Genomic DNA, 12,673 nt, shown 5'->3' on the forward strand with positions numbered 1-12,673 from the left:
TTGTCAATATACCATTTACCCTGGGGTAGGTTTTGGCCCCTAACAAGACGGTCTACAAGTCTACAACAAGATGAGGTCAAGCACCTCACAGTCTTTTTCACTAATGATGGGGAAAATGGATTGTGAAGATGGATATAATAAATGTGACGGCAGCAATAGTGCGGTCACTATTCAAGACCACAGTGGTGAAAAGGGAGCCCACTCTCACATAAACCAAGGTGTAGAGATTGAAAGAACAAGAATACAGATAGAAGCTGCTGAAATGAGTTTTCTCCAGCGGTTTTCTCTTCCATATCGGGTGAGTAGCTTGGAGTAGAGTTGCTGCTCCTTCACGTCAAGCGGCATCTGATAAGGATGTCTCCTGGGCGCCTCCCACTGGAGGTCTACCAGACAAGACAGACTTGGAGGAGGACCCAAGGTAGATCCAAAGAACGCTGTAGGGATTACATCTCTCCGCTGGGCCGTGAACATCCGGGGACTCCTTTTAGAAGCTAGAGAAACCTGTGGGGAACCCACAGAAGTCAAAAAGACATTCAGATGAGACACTGAGCAATGAATCAGACTGCAGATCAGTGTTTGGTCATGCAGTAACACTTACTCGCATATAACCATGAGTTTTATTCCAGGATCATGTTACAGGATTATACACGACACATTCAGACCAAAGTTAACGTAACAGGAGTCACTGTGCTTCCAGTGGTCACTCAAAAGTGTGCTTTGACCTAACATCAGAGTGCGGGAGCAGAAACCAAACGATCTCGCAAGTAAAGCTCACAGATAAAAAAAGAACAGAGCAAACAAGTCTTTTGATAAAGCTTGACATTCACGGCATGGCAAAAAACCACCACATTTACGATACTTCATGGCTGGGGAATGGCGGCACATGCCCCCATTGTAGGAGGTGGGCACTGAGACCCAGAGGCCACAGAGGTGGTTGGCGGAGAAGCGGGTGGAGTTGGTCCTTGATACCTTTGGAGAGAAGAAAAGACAGAGGTTCAAGTTCCTAAACAGGGCCAACATTAAAGAGTCTCAGGAGACTATGTGTTATAACAGTGTAATGTGTTTTCATTGCTAAATAATGCACTGTATACAGACATTTCAGACCGCATAGCATTTAATAGCTCAAACCCAGCTTGTATTGTCTGTATATACATTACAGTACAGTAAGAATATTGTTGTTTAAAATCATTTAACTCCTCAGTTTATGCGGTGCTTGTATAAAATTCTGTATAATTACAAAAAACACAAAAACACGGACACAGCAAAACTACAAGGATTTTATTCTAAAAAAGTAGTATCTGAGTTGGGAGCGAGTGTGAAGAACAAAGTGTGTTTCCAGATGTTTTTCCTGATCGCATGGATTTGTTAAATCAACAGCACATAATGATTTAACATTATGAAGTATTTATTAACCGCTAAAACTGGGTATTGGACACACTAGGGATTCCCAGGTTTCTAAAACTTTTACACAGTGCTGTAAAACAGAAACAGAGCGGTCTGAGGCATCTACATATCATCACTGCAATCCAAAGCAATTATTTTAAGTTTACTACATCATTAGAACCCAGCAACTGTTCTTCACGTTGTGTGAAAATTTAATCAGGAATGGACCAATAGAAACCTCCCAAAATGACTTTGAATAAAATAAAATCTTTCCACATTGACTTCCATTGAAGGTTAAGATTTGGAACTGCCGTCTCTGTGTGCTACTATCTAATGCCTTTGGGATGAGCTGGAGTGGCATCTGTGATCCAGAACTATTCAAGCCCCCTCCGTACTCGACTCCATACTTCTGGTAACTAGCAGTACACTAAACTACGATTGTAATTACACATGTCTCTCTTCCTTCCTTTTAGTTAGGCAGATGAATGAAAAATGCCACTGGACAAACAGAGAAGCACTCACCAGGACCTGGCTCGCATCACACGGGATTCAGTTGTCCTTCTCCGGTGGTGGTTAAACTCACGGAGGAAGCCTCGCGTCCTCATCTCTGCACCTTCCAAATCGAGAGGGACCATGACTGGTGGCGTCATATCCAGCTCCAGCAGCATGACGTTTTCTGGCTGTGTAGTAACAAAAAGTAAGTTGCCCCACGATTCTTTGCAAGCCACACCCAGTTTACCAGCCATAACTTTAAAACCGACCTCTTTCTGCACTTATAATCCATTTATTCAGCTCTACTCACAATACATGTGCACTTTTTAGTTATTCAGTTCCAGACTGTAGTCCGTCTGTTGCTCTGCATACTTTTAACCCCACTATCGCCTCATTCCGCAATGGTTCAGACCCTAATAGCGCAGTCTTATTTGAGTGGTGGATCATTATTAGCTTCTGCAGTGACACTGACGTGGTGGTGGTGGTGTGTGAGTGGATCAGACACAGCAGTGCTGCTGGAGTTTTTAAAACCCCGTACCCACTAAGTGTCCACTCTATTAGACACAGCAGTCTTGTGTGTCTACCTACTCGAAAGCATCTCATTTATAAAAGGGGGGCACTGTAGAAAAAGTTTGGGAACCACTGTAATTGACTTGCATCAATGCTGAGGCGGGAGTGTTTAAAACCTCTGAGTTATTTGAACCAAAAAAATGGAAAATGAATGTAGAAAGTGGCCATTTTAATGTCATGGCTAATCCGTTTATAATCTCTTAAATTTGGTTGCATATTAGTGAGATATAAATATAGTTACTGTGTGCCAACCCTGTATCTGGAAGGAGCTCCTGTTGCCACAGCAACCTGGGCATGCTGGCTCATCGGCCGCTTGTAACCCACCACAGAAGTCGGCCTTCGTCTGATTCGGGGAGAGCTGCTGCTGAATGATATGAATCATAAGATGTTATACATCACGTTTTTTTTTTTTTTTTTGCTGAAGCTGTGAAGGGGGTATAATAAATGCACTGCAGCTTCACTCACTTTTCAGAGGGCAGAAGGGGCGAGACCTTCCACTGGTCCTCCTCGCTGTCGTAGTGGAGGCGGTTTATGATCTTGTTTTTCTCCTCAGGAGGAATAAAATTGTCAATGATGAGATTCCTGTAAATAATAACAGCAAATGAAGAAGACAGGACGAATGAATGTGGGCATGCTTCAGGTTTGAGGGTTGTGGTGTCTTATGTGGAAGGTGACTGTAGTGGACAGAAATACTTGAATTTCATCTCTCTCGTCAGCTCGTTCAGTGTCTGCTCCAGTTCCTGTCTCGTCGTCACATGTTCATCAATGATGTCCCCTGTTTCAGCTCTGACCATCTGCAGCTTGCTGTACAGCTGTGAAACAAAAACAACAAATTATATCTAATAACCACAAGCCTGTTTTAAATCAAACGACCTACTTGTTTCTGCACTCACTGTCCATTTTCCCTTCTCCACTGACCATAAAGGAACACTTTCAAGATTATAGTCCACATGTTGCTCTGCATACTTCGTTCTTCAATGGTTAAGGCTCCCACAGGAGCAGCACAAAGCAGGCAGCCTACTATTTTAGTGGTGAATGATTCTCAGCGCTGCTGTGACACTGATGTGGTGGTGGTGGTGTGTTAGTGTGCATTGTGCTGGCGTGAGTGGATCAGACACAGCAGTGGCTGCTAGAGTTTTTAAACCACTCAAATATCCCTGTCGGTCTCAGAATAGTCCACCAACCAAAAAATACCCAGCCGACAGCGTCCTATGTCACTGATGAAGGACGAGAGGACGACCGACACACACTGTGCAGCGACAGATGAGCTACTGTCTCTGACTTTACATCTACAAGGTGGACCAACGAGGGAGGAGTGTCTCACAGAGTGGACAGTGAGTGGACACTAACACACCACCACCACCACCACGAGAGTGTCACTGCAGCACTGAGAATGATCCACCACCCAAATTTTAGCATATCCAATCTGCGGGGGTCCTGCGGGGGACCTGGGCATTGAGGAACAGGGTGAAAGGGAGTTAATTAAGTATGCAGAACAACAGGTGGACTACAGCCTGTAATTGCAGAACTACAGGGTGCTCCTATGTAGAAAAAAGAGATGGCTGATAGTCATTCATAATGTTGTAATCATTCAAATATTTCAATGTTCAATATTAACTCACGCGTTGTGGATAAAAATGTTATAAACTCATAATTATATCATAAATAAATGGTATATTCTCAATTTAAAGTGCTTTTAAATAACACTATTATATTACGGCATGATAAAAATGTAATAGTTATTAAATTATGATTATAGAAATGTGCAATTATATATTTAGAACCATTTTTCACATAAACATCACTGAATGTTTCTAGAAATATATGGAGTTGCCTAGTCCCTGATGTGAGGCACTGACTTTAACAATAATTACAAAATAATCTCTAGCTCTCTTTCTGACCAATGAATCTACAGAAAATTAGCTTTAAATCAATAATCATAAACTCTTTTTTTTATTATTATGGAAACACATGTCTCCAAACTTATGAATGATAGTCTGCAGAGTCCTTATTGCTCAACAGAGACTTATTAACCACTATTACGTTCACACTATGTTCAGAATTAAAATGTAGGTGCAGTAGGTGCAGCTTGAAAATGCAGCTGAAGGGCTGCTTCACCTTCTTAAGCTTTTTGGTTTTAAGGTCCACCTCCTGCTGTAGAGTGGAGAAAGTTTCCTTAAGTTCCACCGTTTCTTCATCCTGCTCGAACATCAGCTGTTGCATATCTCTCTCCTGTCTCTCCTGTGGGAGACCGCACACACACACACACACATACACACACACAAACACAGAGCAGTCTCAGGTTATTGAGAAGACTTTGCATCAGAGGTACACTGCGGTTAGTGCAAATTTCCATTTATTACCTGCTCAGAAATCTCCTGTCTCTTCAGCTCCAGCATTCTCTGCTGCTCATTGGTGTGGTCAATTATGTTCTTTCCTCCAGTCAGGAGCTTACTTTCCAATGCCTGAAAACAACCACGGAAAGGGGATCTGAATCACTTAGCACTGCACTTCACTACTTGAGAAGAACGGTGTGACTAGAAAAGTCCTAAAGGTGCATAAGCACTAACCTTATATTTTTCAATCATCATTTCCATGGCCTGCTGCTCCTTCAATAATTCCTCCATGGTCTTTCCTTTTTCATCCACCGTCCCTAACCTCCTCCCAACCCCAGGGCTGTCGCTGCCGACGTTCTTGGCCATCTGCCCCATCTGCTGCTTCCACCAATACTCCTCAGCACTCTCCTCCTGCACCATCTCAACCATGTCCACCTCCTGGTTCCTGGGGGTCTCCACCTCTCCGCTGCTCATGCTCCTCTTCATCCTCATGCTGTTCCTCCGCCTCCTCCGTTCCTTCGCCAGCATCCCTCGCTCCTCAAGCTGGGCCTTGAGCCGGGCTATCTCTTCTTGGAACTCTCGCAGCAAAGCGTCTTTGGGGTCCTCGTTGATCTTTGGCCTGTTCCGGATGTTCTTTGCTCTGTTGGCGAACCTCAGCGTAGTGAGGGTCTCCTCATAGTGGCAGGAGGTGGGTCCGATCGTAGCCACCATCACCGTTTTGGAGTTCCCACCCAGAGAGTCCTGCAAGAGGCGTGTGAGTTTGGAGTCCCTGTAGGGGACGTGGGAGCTCTTCCCATCCACCAGGGCGGATATGACGTTCCCGAGAGCACTGAGGGACAGGTTGATCTTGGCCGCTTCTTTGAACCTCCGGCCCTGGGCGCCAGTCTTGCTTTGGCGTTCGCTGCCCGCCAGGTCCACCATGTTCAGCTTGCCCACTCGAATGTGCTCCTCTCCGTCAGCGCCCACCTCACTGCACTCGATGGTGATGACAAACACGGCATGTGAGCGCGAGCTGCGCTCGTTCATTTTGGTGAATCCCACAGACCTGGACTGATTCCCCAGGTTCATCACGTGCTCGATTTCTTTGATGTTCTTGGTCACCACAGAGGAGAGGTCTTTGACGTACACGCCCAGCTCAGGGTTCTCCTTCAGCTCCAGCTTCTTGTTGTTGTCCTTGCAGAGGAGGTCCCGTATCTCGTCTTGGTATATCTCCAGATACGACACCCTCACCAAGTACTGCTGGTTCTGGGACCTGGATATGTGAGTGAAGACTTGCTGGAAGGAATTGGGGATGACCCCTCGCTTCTCCGGGTCTGTGGGCTGACCCTGCATGGTGTATGTTTTCCCAGTGCCGGTCTGACCATAGGCAAATATGGTTCCATTGAAGCCGAGTAAGACTGAGTCTATGAGGGGTTTACATGAGTAATCGTACAGATCGCTTTGCTTGGATGCCATGTCATAGACGGCATCAAACGTGAAGCTTTTGACCAGAGCTCCCGGGGCTTTGGGGTTGTGCACGTTTACCTGCCCCAGCTTCACATCCACCTCCACTATTTTCTCGGAGCTCATGGCCTCCTCTTTCTTGTTTATAGGGCGGCACCTCACCACCACCTTCACGGCTTCTGATTTCTTACCTAGGGACATGGTCCTCGGCCTCAGCAGCACGACGCTGTTCCTCTTAGACATCGTGCACCTCCACGGTCCACCTTGTGCGGATGAAGGATGTAAATAAACGGGCTAACACGGCGCTGCCATCACGCAGAGGCTAGAAACATGAGCGATGCTCCATCAGGAAAGCGAGCACCTTCCCACGGAATCCACTAAAGCATTCTCCGCGACACGGAGGCATAGCCACGACACGAGCATCACATTAAACTCCGGAAAACACACGCGTACGCCTCGTCCTCGTCCTCCCCTGTGAAGGCATTAACGCTGCTGGGATGTGTTTGTGAAGACAGCGCCGCCCCACGCTCTACCTTTCAGGTCCACACCCTGCATGACTGCAGACAATAGCCTCAAAGCTCAGCATCATCATCTCCCTCCACCTCTTCCTCCTCCTTCTGCTCCTCCTGCCTCTCATTACGCATTCTAGCCCTCTGAATATGAGTTTCAAACCCTCGTATCAATATTCAGAGCAGAAAAAAAATAGCATTATCTATGATTATTAGCCAATAGCCATTATTTTTAAGCTGTGGTCAGTAGACTGTGGTCTGTTACTCTGCATACCTTGAGCCCCCCTCTATCTTTTTATTAAAGGAACACTGAGTAAGGTGTTTTTTTTTTTGCTCATTGGGCTCCCCCTAGTGTCATTCATCCTTACAGCACTGTACTGAAATTAATAGGGAAGAATAGAGCCTGTGTCATTGCTATTCTGGCTCAGCAATGCTGAAATTGCACTATGTAACTTTTGGAGGAGGGTAGAAAACCACATCACATTCCCCCAAAAGTTACATAGTGCTTTTTCTGCAGTGCTGAGCCCAGAGTAGCAACGATAGAGGCTCTGTTCTCCCTGTTACAGATCAGTGGAGCATCACAGTGATTTTGTGTACCTGTAATATTAAGGTAAAATATTATTATTAAATATTAATTTAAGGGATTTTGGATGCTTAGGAGCCACTAAGGCTGTGTCCAAAATGTACAAAAGAGTAAAACAGAGTGTCATTAATCAGTGCAGCGTTAGTGTGTGAGTGCACGAGTGTGTGGACTTGCCCTGGAGGCAAAGAAAGGAAAACGATGGGCTGCCCATGACGTAACGTGACTCGCCCAATGGGTAATGGTCGGGAGTCGAGTCTTAAACATTCGATTCTTTGAATCCAAAAGCCGCTGGCCACAGATTCGGTGAGTTGAAATTGGCTTGGGAAGTCGACTCAGTCCATGTTTGCGAGTATAGACATAGCACATTTTGAAGTTAAACAGACGTAGTTTTGGATGATTGGATAGAAAGTTCCAGCTCTAAAAAGGCGCAACAAATGTCTAAAACGGTTGAATATTGAAGTATTCCATTCATCTCTAACTTTAGCACGGTCCTTGTCCACACAGAGAGGATTCATTTAAACAAGCGCTTGAACTGCAAATTCCCAGTGTTAAATCAGCACTATTAGTGTTGATTTAACACCGAGAGGGTTAACTTATTACACCAATTGAGTTAATTTAACACTGGTGAATTTACTGTGTGGGTTTAATGAAATTGAGTCGAGGAGTCGACCCCAACTGAGAGGAATCTAAAATCTGAGTCGACTCCAGAGAACATAGTCCTTAATAATGACCAATGGGAAGGCCTGGGGGGCGTGTCTGTGCTGGAGCGGGTGCAAAGTTAGCCGGCAAAGTGCAAAGTCTTGGAAAAAGGGGAGAGAAAAACCAAGGGAAGTGGGGTAATCCTCTTTCTCTGAGAGCGGACAGCGATGTGGTCATTTGCCTTGCTTTCTAGAAAGGTTTAAGGCGGCATTCCTGCGCCCGTTGCCCCTGGCGACAGCGCGCCGAGCTGTTTATTTACATCCGGGGGGGTTAAACCCCGCTGTTGCTTGCTGACTGTCCGAGCACCGAGGAGCTGAGAGTCGGGGGTCAGCATGAAAAATTTGAGCTGATCTCAGAAGTTCGTGTCCGCTTCGGGGTGTAAACATGGCCGTGGGGCGCAATGACAGGCGCTTGCTGTGCATGCTGTGCCTCACTTTCGGCTTCTTCGTGGTGGAGCTTGTGGTCAGCAGAGTGACCGCGTCTCTGGCGATGCTCTCCGACTCCTTCCACATGCTCTCGGATGTGATCGCGCTCACCGTGGCGCTGGTGGCCGTGCGCTTCGCCGAGAGGACGCAGGCCACCAGCAAGAACACCTTCGGCTGGATCCGTGCGGAGGTGATGGGCGCCCTGGTGAACGCCGTATTCCTCACCGCGCTCTGCTTCACCATCTTACTGGAGGCCGTGGAGAGGTACGCAGACCCCCACGAGATAGAGAGCCCGCGCGTCGTGGTGTGGGTCGGAGTGGCCGGACTCCTCATCAACCTGTTGGGGCTCTTCCTCTTCCACGGACACGCTGGACACGGACACTCTCACGGGGGACACGGACACTCTCACGGGGGACACGGACACTCCCACGGCGGTCGTTCTCGCCCTCGCTATGAGGAGTCAGAAACATCAGAGAAGAAGCAAGCTCAAGAAGAGTCCCACAGACTCATGGTGAAGAGCAACTGCGGTCATTCAGGTGACCACGCCGTCCAGATTGAATCAGGTAATTTGGGATTAGAAAGCAACCAGTAGCGCTGGTTCTCTTGCTGATTTTCCTGTCTGAATAACTGGCCTGCCTCTGGTTCTTCGTGAATTCAGAGAGGTTTTCACTCTAAACCACTGCAGAACCAGTGGAGACCTGTATATTTGGTGTCAGGCGTCTCTTTCAACCACAGATATTTTCCCCATTAAATGTTGGATGTATAGTTTTAATTACAGTGGGGGAATTGAAGGGGGGGGGTCTGACCCTCCTGATTAAGAATTGGAGCCCCTCCCACCTCCAAAAATGGTAAAAAAAAAAAAATACATCTCCAAAAACTTTACAGGAGAATGAAAAACAAACTTCTTATCTTTCCATAGAAGTGGAAGTAAAAAGATATTATTCCAAATAATTTTGGAGCGTTTCTATTGGTCCATTCATCATGAAACGTTCACACAGTGTGAAGGACGGCTGCTGTGTTTGAATGACCAGTGTGGACTTTAAAGACAAGAGGAGACTATATAAATATGCATATAAAATGTTTTCTTAAAGCAACAGTAGGTCGTATTTTTACCTTAAAATTACAGCTTCAAAATCAATGTGATGTTCCACTGACCTGTAATAAGGAGAATAGAGCTTCTGTCACTGCTACTCCAGGCTCGGAACTGCAGAAAATGCACTATGTACATTTTGGGGGAGGGTAGGAAACCACCCTTGGTTCCCCTCTAGTTGTTTCAGAACAGTGCAGTAAAAGTGAGTTACACTCTTCAACTATAGGGGGAGCCCATTTGAAATCCTACTTAGTGTTCCTTTAAAGTGACAGTAACTCAAAATAAAATCCCAGAAAGAAAACTGACTGCTTTCAAACTTCTAATATCAATTTCTGTTTTAACCTCCTTCAGACGTTGTCCTAAGCCACAACCTGCAGGTCCAGTTGAACGGCGACGTCTCGCTGGAGCAGCTGGAGGAGAGTTCGGAGTCCGCGGCCCAGCTGAACATGCGCGGGGTCTTCCTGCACGTGCTGGGCGATGCCCTCGGCTCGGTCATCGTCGTGGTCAATGCCCTGATTTTCACGTTTGTATGGACGCCATGCCACGGAGAGGAGACCTGCGTTAATCCCTGCTTCAGCAGCCACTGCTCTGACCACCAGCACACACATTCAGACTCACCGGCCTTGAACAATGGCACTGACGGCGTTTTCTCAGAAGCCGGACCATGCTGGGTGCTGTATCTGGACCCCACGCTGTGCCTAATAATGGTGGTCATCTTGCTTTACACCACTTTCCCCCTTCTCAAAGAGTCAGCGTTCATCCTCTTGCAGACTGTGCCGAAGCAAATCGACATGCAGAAGTTGGACGGTAAGCTCAGGAGCCTGGAGGGGGTTCTGGCGGTCCACGAACTTCACATCTGGCAGCTGGCCGGCAGCCGCTTCATCGCCACGGCCCACGTTAAGTGCCACGATCCGTCCTCCTACATGGACATAGCCAAGCGTATCAAAAGCTTCTTCCATGACGAAGGCATCCACGCCACCACAGTCCAGCCCGAGTTCTCCTCGGACGAGTCCTGCGTCTCTGAGTGTGACCTCCCCTGTTACAGCCAGTGTGCTCCAAAACTTTGCTGTGAAACGAACCGTAAATCCGGATCAGAGTCGGAAGCGGTGGTGGGTACAGGTGACACATCCAGTCAGAGCACACCACAACGAAACACTGTCGGCTGGAACGTCCTGCAGGAGGCCGGAGCTGTTCTGCAGACACACATGGAGTCCACGGTTTAAGTCTAGTTTACTGGATTGACATCAAGCTAGCTATATTTTAATGACACATATTGCTTAAGTTGTCTCAGGAACTGTGTTTTCCGACAGAACTGTGTTTAGTTAGTTTTCTACCCAAAATGCTGTATCGATACCTGCTTAACACCTCAACTAAATACGATGCCTTATATCTGAGATTGCCACTGTTTTTTGTTTTTTTTTAATCAGTAAGACGTCTGTAGAGGACAAGAAACCCACCAATGGGTTAATACTGCTGTTCCAACCTATGTAGACATTTTATTCGTACAGTGCAATAAAGGACTGAATAGTCCCAATTTGAAAATCTGGAGCCCTTTATAGCCATGATGTTCACATCTTCCTCATCAGTGTGAGTCAATGCTGTATTCAATAGAAGAGTTATTAGTACATATTTGTATTTTCCAGGGTTCTACATCTGTGAGGGGTTCACTGACTCTCCCTCACTTGGTTTCAGCTCTGTTTTTCATTTAAATGATAACGAACCACTGTTCAACACACACCTGAGCGTGCAGCCCTCATTTTTTGACGTCTGACGCTCGGTTCTCTTACTGATTTCTTCATTATCACTTGGTTCTCTTACTTCTCCATTATCTCTCAGCTCTCTTATCTCTCTGCTTCTGTTTTTGTCTAATTCTCTAATTTCTCCACTCTCTTTTTGTCTGTTTCTGCTCAGTTCTTTTATTTCTCTGCTCTTGTTTTCTCAGTTTTTGCTTGGTTGTCTTATTCCTGCACTCTTGCTTGTGCCATTTATGCTCAGTTCCCTGATTTCAGTTCTAACGATTCCACTCATTTCGTAATGACTCTTTGAAGCCTTTGTCTTCCGACTTAGGCAGCCCACAAACATCTGACTGCTGGTCTTATTTCCTTGTTTACGGTTTGTTGGTGAACACAAATGGGAAAAGATTTTCGTAATATTCATTCATTCATTATCTGTAAGCGCTTATCCAGTTCAGGGTCGCGGTGGGTCCAGAGCCTACCTGGAATCATTGGACCCTGGAGGGGGCACCAGTCCTTCACAGGGCAACACACACACACACATATTCGATTTTCGTAATATGCTGCTTTTAATTATTAACAGCATTTTCTCCATCTATTTTAGCACCGAATGTGTATTGTGACGGAAGTGTGTTTCTGGGAATGATTTCGTCAGACTCCTGTTCATTTTCAGACCCACAATACTTTGTGTAAACCTGCTTACTAAATTAACCAAGGACAGTGCCTTGTATCCGAGAGGGCCTCGAGTTAATGATCTGTTTCTAAAGGACAAAAGGTCAACGCAATGCTGATGGATGTTGATATTTCAGTAGTGTAGGGCAGGGATTATTCTGTATTACTGTAATCGGAAGACGTTTGAAGAGGTATATGCACTACAAATATATAACAATAAAAATGTAAAATATTTACATTTTGATATGTACAATCCATTCTTTCTTTCATCTCCTCTAAACTGTGTGAAGAAACCAGAGCACCTGGAGGAAACCCACACAGACACTGTGTGAACACACTGCACTCTTCAAAGACATTGACTCCAGCAGAGGGTCTGACCCAGGACCCCAGGGCTGTGTATCAGCAACTATGCCTTAGTACTACATTCATTTGTAAGGAGGTCATTTAGAGTCTGATCAAAATCTGCCCCCTTAAAACCTAGGTCTGCCAATCCTTCATTTTACTTCTTAGTTCTTAATACCTGGCACCATTTCACATACTCCAGGGGAAAGATGCCAACACACATAATACGTTTAACTGTTAACTGCTCTAAATTACATTGTTATAGCACGATACATAAACAAATGCATGTGATATAGCAATATCATTTAAGCAGTCTGTACGTTTTTGATGAATACTCTACCGTTAAAGCCACAGATCAGTGTTATACACTGAACAAACACTGGATTAGTCCATACA

General features: G+C 45.8%; 2 protein-coding genes across 3 annotated transcripts; one reads left to right on the forward strand and one right to left on the reverse strand.

Annotated features, from left to right (window-relative positions):
- Positions 1-125: 125 nt before the first annotated feature.
- kif3cb (kinesin family member 3Cb) lies at positions 126-6,814 on the reverse strand. Of its 2 annotated transcripts, none has more exons than XM_066674525.1 (8): positions 5,016-6,814; positions 4,809-4,910; positions 4,564-4,686; positions 3,139-3,257; positions 2,911-3,027; positions 2,698-2,806; positions 1,906-2,063; positions 126-969 (listed from the first exon to the last, which is right to left on the reverse strand). In XM_066674525.1, exons 1-8 carry the CDS (start codon positions 6,465-6,467, stop codon positions 861-863), a joined length of 2,289 nt encoding a protein of 762 aa, XP_066530622.1. In that variant the 5' UTR covers positions 6,468-6,814; the 3' UTR covers positions 126-860. The 2 variants fall into 2 exon arrangements, with proteins under 2 accessions (XP_066530622.1, XP_066530612.1); XM_066674515.1 differs by having other exon boundaries at positions 2,698-2,809.
- Positions 6,815-8,032: 1,218 nt separating this feature from the next.
- Positions 8,033-11,432, forward strand: slc30a1b (solute carrier family 30 member 1b). Its single transcript, XM_066684486.1, has 2 exons — positions 8,033-9,003; positions 9,882-11,432. The coding sequence occupies exons 1-2, from the start codon at positions 8,400-8,402 to the stop codon at positions 10,751-10,753; spliced, it is 1,476 nt and encodes a 491-aa protein (XP_066540583.1). The 5' UTR covers positions 8,033-8,399; the 3' UTR covers positions 10,754-11,432.
- Positions 11,433-12,673: the final 1,241 nt, after the last annotated feature.

This window comes from Hoplias malabaricus, chromosome 1 (assembly GCF_029633855.1).
Source record: "Hoplias malabaricus isolate fHopMal1 chromosome 1, fHopMal1.hap1, whole genome shotgun sequence".
NCBI classification, from domain to species: domain Eukaryota; kingdom Metazoa; phylum Chordata; class Actinopteri; order Characiformes; family Erythrinidae; genus Hoplias; species Hoplias malabaricus.